The 16884-nt window shown below is 35.9% G+C and overlaps 2 protein-coding genes across 3 annotated transcripts; one reads left to right on the top strand and one right to left on the bottom strand.

Moving 5' to 3' along the window:
- Positions 1–291: 291 nt before the first annotated feature.
- On the bottom strand, positions 292–4068 carry LOC104245614 (F-box protein At5g49610-like). Of its 2 annotated transcripts, XM_009801234.2 has the most exons (3): positions 3947–4068; positions 2242–2383; positions 292–1582 (listed from the first exon to the last, which is right to left on the bottom strand). In XM_009801234.2, exons 2-3 carry the CDS (start codon positions 2377–2379, stop codon positions 419–421), a joined length of 1302 nt encoding a protein of 433 aa, XP_009799536.1. In that variant the 5' UTR covers positions 2380–2383; positions 3947–4068; the 3' UTR covers positions 292–418. The 2 variants fall into 2 exon arrangements, with proteins under 2 accessions (XP_009799536.1, XP_070023539.1); XM_070167438.1 differs by lacking the exon at positions 3947–4068 and having other exon boundaries at positions 2246–2362.
- Positions 4069–7705: 3637 nt separating this feature from the next.
- Positions 7706–10966, top strand: LOC138885208 (uncharacterized). Its single transcript, XM_070166118.1, has 3 exons — positions 7706–8219; positions 8823–9858; positions 10480–10966. Exons 1-3 carry the CDS (start codon positions 7706–7708, stop codon positions 10964–10966), a joined length of 2037 nt encoding a protein of 678 aa, XP_070022219.1.
- Positions 10967–16884: the final 5918 nt, after the last annotated feature.

The raw sequence follows: 16884 nt of genomic DNA on the forward strand, positions 1-16884 counted from the left end.
TACAGTGCATGGCAGTTATTACTATAGAGCTAAGTTGGACAGTGCAGTGATGTTAAAAGGTGTTCGTTTGGTGTACTATCCTGATCTTCATCATGGTAATATCTTCTAGTGTCAATCCAACTAATGGATTGCTATGATCTGAAGCCTGAGTAAAGTGAAGGGCTCTCAGCATCCAGGTTCAGGACAGGAATCTCAATGGAAAAATACCCACTGGAAGTCTGGAACCGAAACTAAAAATTTGCAGCCAGAATGTAAAATGAATAAAGGAAAAAAACAAGCATACTACCATCCAAATGACATCAGTTCAAACATAAATATCTCTAATTAAAGAGTTCCCTATGCTTCAAAGAAAGAAACAATTCTTCTACTAGACAGCAACCCCTAGAATATCATCAAAGGACACTACTACTTCTTCAGCTCATGCATGTACCATAGCGAGGCTGTTTATGTAGGGTAAAAACCTCTTATTGTAATCCACTGGTCCTGGACTCACCACAGTCTCAACCTTCTGCCCTTTCAAGTGATAAAAATATATCTTTTCATCGGTATGGATCACCACAGTGTCACTGTCAATACAGGGAAGGATCTCACAGCACACTAAAGAACAAGGGTCGTTGGGAATCCGACACACTTGATCAGTACGAGGCTTCTTACTTCCAAGATTCACACTGACACTACGCTTCAGGCTCATGTCCATGCCTCCATAGATATCTATAACGAAAACATCTCCACTGTCATTATAAGCAGTAACATAGCATACCTCGTCTCCTATTAGCGTTAAGGCACCACCCTCTCCCTCAGATTGGTCAGGCATATTCAGAACTGCCGGGATCTCATTTTTCACATCGAATGCTAGCACTTCATTTGATGACGTATTCCAGTAAGCCACCCCTTTGATATAAGATCCTCCACCCTCAAGACTTGTGCTATTTTCCAACTCAAGACAGTCTGAAGAAGAGCAACTCCAAGAATCTGATTCAGAAGAGTAAATCTCAAAGCAGACAACTGGATTACCAAGAAGAGGGACAGCAGCGATAACTTGATAAAATGATTCAATATTACACTGAGGATCAAATGCAAGAACAACTGCTGGATCAGATCCATGGTAATATTGAGGAGGAGGGAGCATTTTCCAGTCTTTGGTTGCAGGATTGCAAACATAATAACTGTCCCACCCTTGACAAAGGAGCAACCCGCTGCTACAGCTTAGGACCTTGACCCTTTCGGGCAAGAAATCAAGGGAAGGACTGGGGACTCCATTAGCAGAACGATCCAGAGACATGAAACCAATGGAAGGATTAGGATCAAATTGATCATCCACCCTTTGGAAAAAGTAGCCTGAAAGTTTCTGGAATGAAAAGCTTTGCTGGTATGCTAATAATGGACTAGCAATCCACTGATTCCATTCTTTAGACACTGCTCGAAACTTCATTAATGATTTAGCGGGGAGGATAGGAAGTACATGACTCTTTGCCACATCTTTGATCTTCATGTCCACTTTCCTTAAGATGTCTTTAGGAAATTCAGAAGCTTTCATCTCTCCATTGTGATAAGGGGCAGTCTTAAAATCATACTCGCAGAACTACAATCCAAGACAAAAGACTTTGTTAAAAAAGGTATATATGGTAATCAGAAGCAAGAGAAATATACTAATTACTAACTATGCACAAATCTCTTACTAGTTGTATCCAGTGTTATCAAAGGCGCGCTTAAAGCGCACTTAAGCCCTGAAGCGAGGCTCTAAACATGTTGAGCGCTTCGCCTCGCTTTGTGGGCGCTTTAGTGTCACATCAAGGCTCTAAAGCATATTTTTCATTGCTAATGAGTATAATCCTGAAAAAGGCAATATCAAACAATTGATATTTCACTTTATCGTAAAAAAAATTTAGTTTCTTTGTGCATATATTTGTTATTCATGCTTGTAATTATTAGTCTTGGACTACATACACATACTTTTTATTTTTCTTCGGGTGCGCCTTTTTTCATTAAATCTAACGCTTTATTTGCGCTTTGCGCTTTGCGCTTAAAGCCCCAACGGACCTTAGAGCTTTTTGGCGCTTTTTGCCTTTGATAACACTGGTTTTATCTGCTTCTCTAATATGCCAACGTGTTCACTAAGAAAGACTAAGAATCAATAGAAGAATAGTGCCAGAAAGTTAGTATATTTATCATCAATAAAACACCATGTTCAGCACAATACATTCATCAAAGAAAAAAATAAAGAGAGGGAGAAACAAATACCGACTGACTAGACTGAGGTTTGATAGCTAAATAGAAGTCCTGATCAGATTCAGTGGTGTCAATAGCGTCATCATCGTCATCCCAATTTTCTTCAGAGCTATCAGCCATGTCGACGCCGTCGTCCTCCGAAAATGCCATTTTTCTGCATTAAAAGCTGGTTATAAACCCTCAAAGTATCACTAATGAACACTCAAAAGAATCCCCCACTAAAAGAGAGAGTACTCTAGCAAATTGTATCAGTAAATGAGAAATTGCAAACGCATAGAAGGGCATGAAATACACTCTACTCCATAAATCAAGTAATCAGAGCCTATATTCTCTTAACTAAAGAAAAACAACAAAAAACTCAGAATATTGAAAGATAAGGATTTTAAAAGTAATCTCCTTATCACCTATTAGCAGCATTTCTATAACCTTGGTCACTTGGGTTTGATCAAGAAATTCCACTCTAGTAAAAATGAAAAATCACGAAAATAGTACGTTTCCATTACAAAAATATTGGTCAAGGAGACATCAGGGAAAAAGAGCAAAGAATCAAAAGGTGATGAAATAAGTCGATCGCACATTGAGAGAGCACCATATCAGAGATCTTAGTAAATCCGATGGTCCTTATAAACTATAACGTGAATATTCTTCTATACAACTAGTCGCACATAATCAAAATATAGTTACATGTCATGATGAATACAAATTCATTTCTCATATGATCACCCAACTATCCAAAATTATATACTAAAGTCACATTTCTTTCATTTGCAAGGGAAAATCACTCAACTATACCTACTTGCACACAAATGGTCAATCAACCGGAATTATCAAACTCTCTGGTGGAAAAAATGTGACGTGGCAGTCCATATGAATTTTTTAAATATTTTTGGACGAAATTAAAATAATTAACACCCTAATAAAATATAGAAAATTCACCAATACACCCAACCTGACTTGCTAAAAATAAAAATTCACCCGTTAAATAAAATCAAACGCTAAAACGCATCCCTATTACACATGCATCTCTCTTCTTCTTATAAAGAGAAACCTTTTTTTCTTCATTGTTTCACTCTAGTCCTTAATCTTGTACCCATTATTATTTTATTAAAAAAAAGTAGATGAAAAATAGAAAAAGGAAGAATACAGGTTATTGAGAAAAAAAAATAACACAAGTCACTTTAGTCTTTAGTCCTTAACCTCGTACCAATTATTATTGTATAAAACTAGAGTAAAACTATGAAAAAAGAAGACTGCTTTTTACAAGAAGAGAGATGCATTTACAACATGATGCATTTTAGTGTTTGGTTTTATTTAGGGGTGGATTTTTATTTTTAATCGGTCGGGTTGGTATATGAGTAAATTTTTTATGTTTTGTTTGAGTGTTAATTATTTTATTTGGTCCAAAAATATAAAAAGTCACATTTTTCCAATGAACAATTCCGAACGGAAAAAAAAAAAGTGACTTTAGTTCATAATTTTGGATAGTTGGTTGATCATATGAGTAATGGACTCACATGAATACTCGCATAAAAAATAAAAAATAAAATTGGAACCATGCAACGACCAAAAATGTCATAGGTTTTCATGCGAAACGATAGATTCAAAGAAGCAGAGGTTTTTTTAATTCATAAATGGAAAATACAAATAAGATACAAATATGCAATGATCACTTCACCAGTAAACAATATACCAAGAATTAGGGAATAAAAGAACTCACAGAAGTGCAATGCGCGCAGTTGAATAGATTTGCCGGAAAGAATGGAAAAAAGCCGCCGTAAAACCCTAATGACGGAGAGGAGAGAAAACCGTGCGGAGACAAGACAGTTCGAAACTGTAGTGAATGAGTTTTAGTTTTGAGGAGAAGAGAGAATCTTTGGCTTTAAGGAAGAATTTGAGGGCGGATATATATTTGACATGTCAATATAATAGCAGGTTATTCATTATTTTTACCTAATTATCAATACAGATTAATAGTTTAAAGATTTTATTACTAAGTAAATAATCTTTCGTTTAACTTTCCTCCCAAGTAACAGCGAGAGTCCTGGTTGTCTAATAAAACCAAAGATACACCAATATATATAGATTTTAAAATTTTACTAGTATCTATAAGCGTGCGTGGTTGTTAATATATAAATTTTAAAATTGCATTCTTTTGCTAAATAATTAATTGAAAGATTTAATTATTTGATCTTAACAAAAAAATAATTTATTTTATGTTGATTCAGATTCTTAATATTAGTTCATCTCTTGTTTTGAATATTTAATCATAATATAATTTTATCCACCGAATTTTTATTTTTAAAGAGTAAAAAGATCGATCTGACATTCCACTTTTAAATATTTATGGTTGTAGAATCATTAGTGGTATTGACTCTTACCAACTTTTTTTCTTTCTCTTTCTCACACATTTATATTCTTAAATATTTTCTTACTTGTTCTTTAAATATTTGGTATATTTTTAAATATTACTCACAAAAATTGATTAAAAAAAATATTATTTGAGAAGAAAAGCAGTTCAAATATAATATAAAAATATATTATCTTTTCCCCAATTTAACAGTTTATGTAGTCTATTTAACATTACTTTTATTTTTTCTTCATTTGGACATTACGGAGCAGTTATGTATTGCTAATACAAATGATTCTTGTGAATTTGATTTTATTAAACCTTCCTACATATTTTAATAAGAATTTAATAGATAAAATTTTATTAATTTCAAAATCTTAAATAATAAAAAAACTAACGTAAAAGGTAATTAATCTAAAAAATAAGTTATTATTGTTAGTCCTTTTCCTATGAGTTCTTCTGTTTAATATTTTAGGGCTATTTTGGTCTATCAATATGTATTTGTGCTTTTATAATATATAGGCTCTCTTTTTTCTAAACGAATTTGGACAATATAATACATTCTCAAATTAAATTAGTGATAGGACAATACAATATTTTCAAATTAAGTTAGTAATAGAAATTTTTAAGAAGTATATCCTAAAAGTAATAGGATTACACGGCTAAAAATATGTTTCAATCGCGAAAGTAATTATATTAATAGGGATGTAACGTGTTCCTAAAGGTATTGTGTTTACATGCTAACATGCAGTATTATATGTCTATAACCAGAAGCAATTATATGCTTTCTGCATCTAGGTATTTTGAAGAGTTTATGGGAATAGTGTTTCATAAAATATAGAAAAAGAATAAAAGATAATGACATGAACTCCTATTTGGTCACTGATCATAGGCTAAAAACTCGTGTTTTAGTCGTTGTAACAACACTTTAATTATTGCATTTTACAAAGGTTTGAGCTTAAATGATAATGAATTGTACTAAATTCATGCTTTATGCCTTGCAGGAAGCTAATCCGGCTTAAGAATTAACGTTGGGATGAATTTGATTAAATTGGGGCTTTGAAGTCTGAGTAAAAGCTAAATAAATCAAGTCGGCATCGTGTTCGGGGGTCGCAAAGCAAGCCCGGATAGCAAAACAAATGAAAAAATGAAGCAGCGCAAATATTTGCCCTGTCGCGCCGCGGGGTGCGACGCGGCAGGGCAAAATTCTGCGCTTGAATTGTTTTACTCCGTAAAATTGTATTCTGCTGTGTCCAATCCATGTACGCATCGTCCGGGACTCCGCGGGGCGCACCGCGGGTGTGTAAAAATCACAAAATTATTCTATTTCGGACTAAAAAGGGGATACTTGTCAAAATCACTTGGGAGACGACTTTAAGAGGAAAAAAAGCAGTGCCATTATTGGAGAGACCTGTTTTTAGAGAGAGAGGAAGAAGGAGATTCATCTTGGAGAAGAAAATCAAGGAGGAACATCAACTTGGAGCAAGGATTGAAAAAGTTTTTCTAAACCTTCTCCTAGTATTTATTTATATTATGTTTAAGATTTTTATTGTTGTTATTTGTATAATTATGAGTAGCTAAGAACTCAAATATTCTGGGGTTATGGGTGTTAGATGATTATGTTGTTTGAAGCTTAGATTGATGATCTTGAATTTATCGTTAAGGGTTGTTATTTGATTCTGTTGTTAATTATTTTACTGCGTAGCTAACAATGAAATACTATTTACGAATCTTGAGTTAAACTTGAAAAAGGAAATTCTGGATTGCATATAGAATCAAATAGAGCAAGATCTGGATCCTGGGCATCGGGTGAAAGATTCGCGATTAAGATAGAACTATACTTAATTGTCTTGTTTGGTTGAGAAATAGGATTTGTAAATGCATTTGAGTTAATATTAATACCATAGAAATATAGTTATTAATTTAACTTGAATAGGCGCATAAGAAATCGACAGATTCTTATGGGTATTATTAACCCTATAATCAATAACCCAGATAATTCAATAAATTATTTTTAAGCTAAAAACGTAGTATGATCTCTAGCAAGCCCATAACCCCGGGATATCTCCTTTATTAATTGTTAAAAGAAAAATTCATAAGTGGCGTAGTAACTTTGCGTTGTATTGTTGTTTGTCTACTAGTTAAATTGTAAATTGGTTATTTATGTATTTTGTGATGAATTAGCTTGAATCGATAATTGTTTGAGTTTGCATCAGTCGTTAAGATTAATAACAAGTCCTCATGGGAACGATGCTCTACTTATTACTATATTACTTGAAGATCGCGTACACTTGCGTGAGTGTTTTGGTCGTAACATGTTTTTGGCGCCGTTGTTGGGGACTTGGAAATTAGCTACTTGACTAAGTTAAACTTTTATCAGCTATTGGTTTAAGTATTAATTTTCAGTTCACTTTGTTTGTGTCACGCAGGCTCTTCTCTTGAATGCGGAGGAGTAGAAGCACAGGCAATCTCTTCCCTCTTGATCCTGAAATTGAAAGAACACTTCATTGAGCGAGGAAGGAGTTGGAAGCTAGATACAAAACAGAAAGAGAGTTGGACATTTTAGTTCAACCACGGCCAACAGTGATGGCAGTTAATGGAGGGCATCCGGTGATAGAAGCTGCATGGCCAAATCTTGCTAATATGACCCGGACTATTGTCAAGCCTGAAATCACTGGTCACTTTGAGCTTAAACAGTACATGGTACAGCTGATTCAGTCCACTAGGCAATATGTAGGTCTATCTCAAGAAGACCCGCAGAGGCACATTTAGAATTTTTTGGAAATCACGGATACTTACAACTATCCAAATGTTTCCAAGGACTATGTCAGGATAACCTTGTTTCCTTTTTCATTGTTGGGGGAAGCTAAAGAATGGTTGCAGAAGGAGCCTGCTAATTCAATCCATACTTGAGATGATTTAGCAAAGAAATTCTTAATCAAGTTTTTTCCCACTAAAAAGACAAAGTCTTTGCGGAGCCAGATTCTTGGGTTTCAACAACGGGATGGTGAAACTCTTCGCCAAGCTTGGGAAAGATACAAGAAACTACTCTGAGATTGTCCACATCATTGTCAAACTGATGAGGTATTGGGCCATACTTTTGTTGATGGATTAGATGAGACTTCAAAGATGAATCTTGATTCAGCTTGTGGAGATAGTTGCATGGCGAGACCATATAGTGAAATACAACTTCTACTAAACAACATCACTGCTAATGATCATAATTGGCAAGGTGAGGGAGAACCAAGGAGAGCAATCAAACAGAAAGCAGCAGGGGTACTTGAACTGGATGATTTTTCATCCATGAGAGCAGATATAGCAAAATTGGCAAATCAAATGAATAGAATGACAATGAACCAGACACAACAATTGCAACATGTTCAACAAATGTTGATTTGTTGTGAAATGTGTGGTGACAATCACACAAGTGACATGTGCCCAACGAATCCTGAATCTATTTATTATGTGGGACAACAAAGCAGAGGTCCGATGAACCAACAGGCACAATATGGGAACACTTACAATGCAAATTGGAGAAATCATCCTAATTTCTCTTGGGGTGAAAATCAATCAAATCAGAATCAATATAGACCCCAAGGAAATTTTAATCAACCTCAAAGGCCACCCCAACAGGTAGAAGAAAGTACAAATGATTTGTTGAAGAAATTGTTGCATGACAATCAACAACTCAGAACTGATTTCAAAAATCTGGAAAGGCAAATGGGACAGCTAGCTGCAAATCAAAACACTAGACCTGCAAGTGCTCTACCAAGTGATACAGAAAAAAATCCGCAAGTTAGTGCAATTACACTTAGAACTGAAAGGGAATTAGAAGAAGTTCCAAAGAAGAGAAAAGACAAATCTATACCTGAGGGTGAATTGATTCCCAAAGCAACACAGGAAGCAAAGAAAGATGATACAGTTTCAGCGCCTGTGAATGTTCCAAGGCCACCACCACCTTTTCCACAAAGATTGCAGAAAAAGAATGATGATCGCATGTTCAACAAATTTCTCTCTATGTTGAGTCAGATTCAATTGAATATTCCGTTGGTAGATGCGATTCGTGATATTCCAAAGTATGCCAAGTACATAAAAGATATTGTGGCTAACAAGAGGAGATTGACTAAATTTGAAACAGTTGCACTTACTGAGGAGTGCACTTCAAGGGTCCAAAATAAGCTTCCTCAAAAGCTTAAGGATCCTGGCAGCTTTACTATCCCTGTGAGAATAGGCAATGTTGATGTAGGCCATGCACTTTGTGATTTGGGAGCAAGCATAAATTTGATGTCATTGTCCTTGTATAAAAAATTGGGTTTGGGAGCTCCAAAACCCACCACTGTGATGTTGCAACTAGCAGATATGTCCATAGCTTACCCGGAAGGGGTGATTGAAGATGTGCTGCTGAAAATTGGGAAATTCATTTTCCCGGTTGATTTCATTATCTTAGATTTTGAAGCTGATGAAAAAGTTCCTATTATATTGAGAAGACCACTCTTGGCTACAGTTTATGCTATAATTAAAGTAAGAGAGGGAAAAATGATCATGAGAGTTGACAACGAGGAAGTTGTTTTTAATGTATACAAAGCAATTCAACTTTCTCGCCATTATGAAGAATTGTCTATGATATCTGTCATGGAGATGGATGAGCAACTTATTGCCCCAAGTGTATATTTGAAGGATTCTTTAGAGAAAACAATTGTGTTGTTCGAGAGTTTGGAGATTAATGATGAGGTTGAAGAGATGAAGCATATTTTGAATGCATCATGTGAATATATGAAAGGTTTACATCCCTTTGAACCTTTGAACAGGCCAAATGGTCCTCCCCCGAAGCCATCAATTGAAGAAGCTCCAAAATTGGAACTAAAGCCTTTACCTTCTCACCTTCATTATGCTTATTTGGGTAGTTCTGATACGTTACCTGTTATTATTTCTTCTGACTTGTCTGAATTGCAGGAGGAAAAATTGCTGAGAGTACTACGTGAGCATAAAAGAGCAATTGGGTGGACAATGTCTGACATAAGAGGTATTAGTCCAGCTTTTTACATGCATAAAATTCTCATGGAGGAAGGACACAAGCCGAGCATAGAACAACAATGCCGCCTAAATCCCAACATGAAAGAGGTGGTAAGAAAAGAAGTGATTAAATGGCTTGATGCAGGTATTGTATTTCTAATCTCTGATAGCAAATGGGTAAGTCCAGTCCAATGTGTTCCAAAGAAAGGAGGAATGACCGTAGTGACAAATGAAAACAATGATCTGATTCCTATTAGAACTGTTAATGGGTGGAGGATTTGCATAGATTATAGAAAATTGAATAATGCCACCCGAAAAGACCATTTTCCTCTCCCTTTTATTGACCAAATGCTTGATAGATTAGCTGGGCAAGAATACTACTATTTTTTGGATGGTTACTCGGGATATAATCAGATTGTTATAGCCCCAGAGGACCAAGAGAAGACCACATTTACATGTCCCTATGGGACATATGCATTTAAAAGAATGCCATTTGGTCTTTGCAACGCACCTGCGACTTTTCAAAGGTGTATGATGGCTATTTTTACTGATATGGTTAAAAGATTTGTGGAAGTGTTTATGGATGATTTTTCTGTATTTGGATGTTCTTTTGATGAATGTTTAATGAATCTTGACAAGGTACTTGCTAGGTGTGAAGAAACAAATTTGGTACTAAATTGGGAAAAATGTCATTTCATGGTACGAGAAGGCATAGTCCTAGGGCATAAAGTGTCCAAGAATGGATTGCAGGTGGATAAAGCAAAGGTGGAAGCAATTGAAAAATTACCTCCACCGACATCAGTTAGAGGCATTCGCAGTTTCTTGGGCCATGCAGGTTTTTATCGTCGTTTCATTAAAGATTTTTCAAAAATTTCGTCTCCTTTGTGCAGGTTTCTTGAGAAAGATACATCCTTCAAGTTTGATGATGCTTGTCTGAAAGCATTTGATGAGCTAAAAAGAAGATTAGTTACTGCATCAATTATCATTGCTCCAGATTGGAAACTTCCATTTGAGTTGATGTGTGATGCAAGTGATATAGCCATTGGAGCTGTTTTGGGGCAGCGGAAGGAGAAAATCTTTTATTCATTTCACTATACGAGCAGAACTCTTAATCCAGCTCAAATGAATTACATTGTTACTGAAAAAGAGTTGCTCACAGTATTATGGGCATTTGATAATTTCAGGTCCTATCTAGTGGGAACCAAAGTCATAGTTTACACAGATCACTCAACTATCAGGTATTTATTTGCAAAGAAAGATGCCAAGCCAAGGTTAATTCAATGGGTTCTTCTTTTGCAGGAATTTGATTTGGAGATTCGAGATCGAAAAGGGACAGAGAATCAAATTGCAGATCAGTTATCCAGGCTGGAAAATTGAGGCCATGTCACTGAAGGAGAATCAATCAAAGAAACATTTCCTGACGAACATTTGCTAGCCATCACTTCGGATGAAACCCCGTGGTATGCTGATTATGTGAATTTCATTGCAAGTAGGGTGACTCCACCAGAATTTACAGTTGATCATAGAAGAAGATTCTTACATGACATGAGATTCTACATGTGGGACGAGCTTTTTCTATACAAGCAATGCGCAGATCAATTGGTAAGAAGGTGTGTCCCTGATGAGGAGATGAATGCAATATTGCATGACTGTCATTCTTCTCTTTATGGAGGTCATCATGGTGGAGACAGAACTGCACAAAAGGTTTTGCAATCAGGTTTTTACTGGCCAAAATTGTTTAAAGATGCACATGATTTTGTTAAAAATTGTGACAGGTGTCAAAGAACAGGTACAATCACGAAGAGGAACGAGATGCCTTTGCAAAATATTTTGGCAGAGCTCTTTGATGTCTGGGGAATTGATTTCATGGGACCATTTCCATATTCTAATGGGCACAGATATATTTTGGTTGCAGTTGATTATGTGTCTAAGTGGGTTGAGGCCATTGCTCTTCCTACTAATGATGCGAAGGTAGTGGTAAGTTTCGTAAAGAAGCACATTTTCACACGCTTTGAAACTCTAAGGGTGTTGATAAGTGATGGAGGAACACACTTTTGCAACAAATTGTTGAAAAATGTTCTAGCAAAATATGGAGTAAGACACAAGGTTACTACTGCATACCACCCTCAAACGAGTGGTCAAGTTGAAGTGTCAAACAAGGAGGTAAAACAGATTTTGGAGAAAACTGTGAGTGCAAATAGGAAAGATTGGTCCGGTAAGTTAGAAGATGCATTGTGGGCTTACCGAACTACATACAAGACTCCAATAGGTACTTCTCCATACTGGTTGGTTTATGGAAAGGCATGTCATTTGCTTGTTGAGCTAGAACACAAAGCTTATTGGGCAATCAAAAAGTTAAATATGGATATGGACTTAGCCGGTGAAAAAGGGCTGCTACAACTCAATGAACTTGATGAGTTTCGGTTGCATGCTTATGAAAATGCCAAGTTATATAAAGAAAATACCAAGAGGTGGCATGACAAGCACATCCAACATCACGAGTTTGAGCCGGGTCAAGAAGTTCTCTTGTTTAATTCAAGGCTAAAGCTTTTTCCTGGAAAGCTTAAGTCCCGTTGGGCAGGCCCTTTCATTGTAGTAAGTGTAACTCCTCATGGAACAGTTGAATTGTGGGACATAAATTCAAGTGGTACATTCTTGGTGAATGGGAAGCGAGTAAAACACTATTGGGGTGGTGATATTAAACGTCACAAGACCTCGATAGATTTGGTTGATGCGTAATGACGTGTTGAGTCGTGACGCGACGTTAAATTAGGCGCTTGTTGGGAGGCAACCCAATGACTAACATCACTAACGCTTAATTGTAGTTTAGAATTATTAGATTTTATATGTATAATGTTTTTAGTCAGGTGCAAGCATGAATTTGGCATAACATCAGTGTACAATGATGTAGGGGGTGAATGGTGAGCTAAACAATCAAAAAATATGCTAACTCTGTGAAAAATTGGGCTACCGCGTCGCATGGGGCGTCGTGCCACACACCGCGCCAGGCAAAATTGCACAGATGAGGCAGAATACAAAATTTTTGGAGCAGCTAAAAAAGTGGCCTACCGCGCCGCAGGGTGCACCGCGTGGGGCGCCGCGGCAGGCCAATTTTATTAAAAAAAGAAAAAAAAATTTACTTAAATCTGAAACCCCCTCCCTCTATTTCATTATTTCACTCCCCAAACTCTCTTCTTCTCTATCACCAAACTCAAGCACCCCAACCAAACAATTTCATTCAAGGATTCATCCACAAATCCTTCTTCTTCTTGCAAGGTAAGTATTCTCTTCTATCTTTTCCTTCAAACTAATAGTATTTCATTTTGTATTTCTTTCTTATTTTCAAGAATATTTGTATAAACCCTAGCAAGAATTGTGTTCATAATCTTCATTTAGTTTCTTTTGTTAATATTGTTAAAAATAGTATTAGAAACTTAGCTTGTATATTCTTTATGGGGTTATGGAGGATTTGAAGGTGTGTTGAGGTGAAATGAGTTGAGTTTCTTGTTGAAGATTGTTAAGGAGTGTACTAATCCGAAAATGCATATGAAAAAAAGAGTGAAAAATTGTGTATTGAATATTATTGTGAAGATGTGGTGATGTTATAGTTGTGATGAGAGGCATATTGGTGTTGTTGATATGGTGATAGGCCTCTTTTGAAGTTGAAATTTTAAGAAAAAGAGACATGCTTACAATGTGTTTGTTAAAATGTCTAAGTGACATAAAATTGAATAATGTTGCAAATTGAGAAACAAATTGCATTGTGAGATGTTATTCTTGATAACAACTATAACATTAGGCCAAGCCGCGATTTTTTTCGCTTTCTTTATGTAAAAATGAGATGTAAGATTCGTGCTAATGTGCCTATGTAGTATATTTTGTATATAAATTTTGAATCTTGTAAAATAGACAAATTTCTTTTTATGTTTATGTTTAATATTAATTTAGCTTGTAAAATCTAGCTTAGTTTTTGATTTTTATTTTATTTTTAATTGTTGCAAGTCTCTTTAATGATCGAGTAGGCCACTAAGCATTATATCATTCTAATTGAAGAATAGGGTAATCTGAATCCCTGTTATACATCCTAAGTGTCAACATGATATAACATAAGTGTGGGGTATTTACTCCACTTGCTCTTAAAAGAATTTTGTGTATCTTTAACTAATATATCATGTTATGTAGGTAAAATGTCTCAACGCCCAAGCAAAAGATCAAACGTTGGCCTAACTGAGGCTGCATCTACTAGCCGACGTGGAGGTAGAAGGGCACCACCTCCGGCACCAGTGGAGGAGGAAGAGGAACACTTTGACCCTGATGCAGATGAGGTGCCAGAGTGTAAATATGGCATCAGGGCTATTCCAACCCATACAATACAATGGTTCCAATCCTTCGTCCCTGCTGTGCCACCAACCTCAAAAGTTGCCATAGATGAAGCAAAGCTTGCCCGTAAGTATAATTCCATATATACTAACATTAGAGCTTTGGGTTTTGAAGGGTTGTCTCGCCAAGGTGATAGTGTGAACATCGACTTGGTAAAAGAATTTTATGCCAATTGGCAACCGGGCGGTGATTTAGATGCCAGCTATCAAGTCAGGGTCAGAAATAGAGTGATCCCATTTTCGTCAAAGGTCATAAATCAAATAATGGGTTTCACTGAACATTCACATAAGCTGTTCCAGAGGTTCGTGCGTAGACCAGATTACCCAGACATCTGCAGACAGCTATGTGGTGAAGATTCCTTTGCCGTGTGGACTAGAGATACAAATGAGTGTCACAAGGAAATGAAAAAAGGAACATTCCAGCGGCCTGCACGAGTCGTTTTGAAGATAATAAATGCCAAAATCATGCCAACACAAAGTGATACAGACGTATAAAAACTAAAGGTTTGCTTGATTTATGCATTTTTAATAGGAATGCAGGTGGATCTTGGGAAAATCATGCTGGAACACATGTCAAAGGTGAGACCTTTTCGAGGACGCCGCCTACACTATCCGAGTATGATTACTCGGTTATTGCGGATGCACTTTAATGAAGAAGAGTATCACTATGATCGGCGGATAGAAGTAACATATCCTATCAGGGCGCTTGATGTCACAACTGTGATAGATCCGCCTGCAGCTGCACTTAATCCCGATCAAAGGATTGTCCGGGTGGAAGAGACTTTGCAGATATTATTTGTTGACATGCGCCTTCGCGCATCTAGAGGGGAAGTGAACTTGGAAGAGTTACAACAAAATCACCCTCTATCTCCTTTCACACAACAATGGTTAGGAATGGCACAGCATGGACAAATCCCACCGGATGAAGATGTAAACTCTATTCCCTCAGATGATGAGGAATATTTGCGCACCTTTGAGGATGATGATGCTTAGGCCAATGGCCTCAGGGAGTCTTTTCTGCTTTATTTTTAATCTTTTTGTATTAGGGACAATGCAATTTTTTTAAAGTGTGGGGTGGTTTGCCCCTATTGTAATGTACTTACTTTTATATTTTTCGTATTTTGTTTGATTGAGCTTAGTTATTTAGTTTGATTTTGTTTAGTTTGTTAAAATTGCTTTTAGTTTGTTTTGTTAGAATATAGTGTTGATAGATAGTAAGTAATCCTAATTTCGGTATAGATCCCTCCTAGATCTTCTTGTTGAAAAAAAAAAGCTTTAGCCTAAAAAAAATAAAAAAAAAATCCATCAGAAAAATTCGAAATTATTGAGTTTGCAATTTTGTTTTATTTTCAGTTTAGTGTATGCTAGTTTTGGTTTAAATTAAAACTTTCCCCTTGGTTTTTCTTTACACCACGGTTCTTTTCCAAGGGTCTTGAATCGGGTATAGTGTAATTTTTTATTTCAATTGAATAAAAAGTTCCTAACTTACAGAGTTGATCTCCTCAAATGCACATGCTTTAGATGTTATATGTACCTTATTTGTGATGTTCAAATCTCAGTTCTTGATTTTAAAGTAAGTGCCTTAAATTGTGTATTTATAACTATGTTTAACTGCTTTGACTAGAGAGTCGAGAAAGATCCAAGCTTGAGTGAGTTGTGTGCCAATGTGCGAGTAAGGATTGCTGAAATATTCTGTGTATAATAGTTGATATCTAGAACTTGCCCCCAAGTGTTTACCAAGCGAAATAGTAGCATTATTCAGTTTAGGAGATGATATAGGCATTTCTTTGTTGAACCAGTTTGATAATTATCTCCACCTAATTGTATATATCTTAGTTAAACCTTTTGAATCGTTAATCCTATTTCTTTGGCATCTACACTATAAACCTTACCAATTTATGTAAATATATCAGTTGTTTGAACCTCTATCTCTCATGAGCACTTAATGTTGTTTTAATGATTGAAGAAGTTGAGAAAAGATTGGTTGTTTATAAAAAATAAAAAAAAGGACAAGTGAAGAGTAATTCATATTTGTATATATATGTGTGTGTGTGTGTGTGTATATATATATATATATATAGGATGAATTTTCATTAGTAACATTCCTAACTTATGGTGCTTAAAGAGAATGGGATTTGTTGTTAGTATGAAAAATCTCAAAAAGGTTGGAGATGGTTTAACGTAGGAGTTATGCTGAAATTGTGAAATGAAATGGTGTACGTATGAAGTGCTCAAAGAGATGTAGATACTACCTTCTATATTTATCACACCCTTCCTTAGCCTGCATTACAACCAATTAAAGTCCTATTTGATCCTTGATTGAATAATTTCAATTAGTAGAGTATTACACTAGGGGCAAGCATATGGTATGTCATCTGTTGCACATGAATTTCAATTCTGAGAGTGAGTTAATTCTTCCTATTTTGAGTTCCTAAATATTTGTGAATATTATGTTGAGAGGAACTAGTCTATATTAGTTGTGGGAGGGCACATGATTTGTGAAAGCAAGGAAACGTTTTGACCTTTGTGTTAGAGTAAGTGAGCAAGTTATGAAAATACGTGGCACTTGTGAGTCATGTCTTGAGGATTGAACTATTTTGAATTGGTACTTAAGTGTTGGCATGTGTTGTTAGAGAAGTTGTTTGATAAAAAAAAAAGGGGTCGTCCTTATGTGAAATGTATGTTAATTGCTCGAGGACGAGCAATGGTCTAAGTGTGGGGTGTTGATCATAGGCTAAAAACTCGTGTTTTAGTCGTTGTAACAACACTTTAATTATTGCATTTTACAAAGGTTTGAGATTAATGATAATGAATTGTACTAAATTCATGCTTTATGCCTTGCAGGAAGCTAATCCGACTTAAGAATTAACGTTGGGATGAATTTGATTAAATTGGGGCTTTGAAGTCTGAGTAAAA

This window comes from Nicotiana sylvestris, chromosome 2 (assembly GCF_000393655.2).
Source record: "Nicotiana sylvestris chromosome 2, ASM39365v2, whole genome shotgun sequence".
Taxonomy (NCBI): Eukaryota; Viridiplantae; Streptophyta; class Magnoliopsida; order Solanales; family Solanaceae; genus Nicotiana; species Nicotiana sylvestris.

Excerpts from the sequence above, each read along its gene's own strand:
- LOC104245614 (XM_009801234.2), bottom strand. The coding sequence starts at position 2,379 with ATGGCATTTTCGGAGGACGACGGCGTCGACATGGCTGATAGCTCTGAA. Across the intron at positions 1,583-2,241 it reads AACCTCAGTCTAGTCAGTCG|TTCTGCGAGTATGATTTTAA; the intron begins GTATTTGTTTCT and ends CTTGGATTGTAG.
- LOC138885208 (XM_070166118.1), top strand. The coding sequence starts at position 7,706 with ATGAATCTTGATTCAGCTTGTGGAGATAGTTGCATGGCGAGACCATAT. Across the intron at positions 8,220-8,822 it reads ACCCCAACAGGTAGAAGAAA|GCCATGCACTTTGTGATTTG; the intron begins GTACAAATGATT and ends ATGTTGATGTAG. Across the intron at positions 9,859-10,479 it reads CCTATTAGAACTGTTAATGG|GTTTCTTGAGAAAGATACAT; the intron begins GTGGAGGATTTG and ends TCCTTTGTGCAG.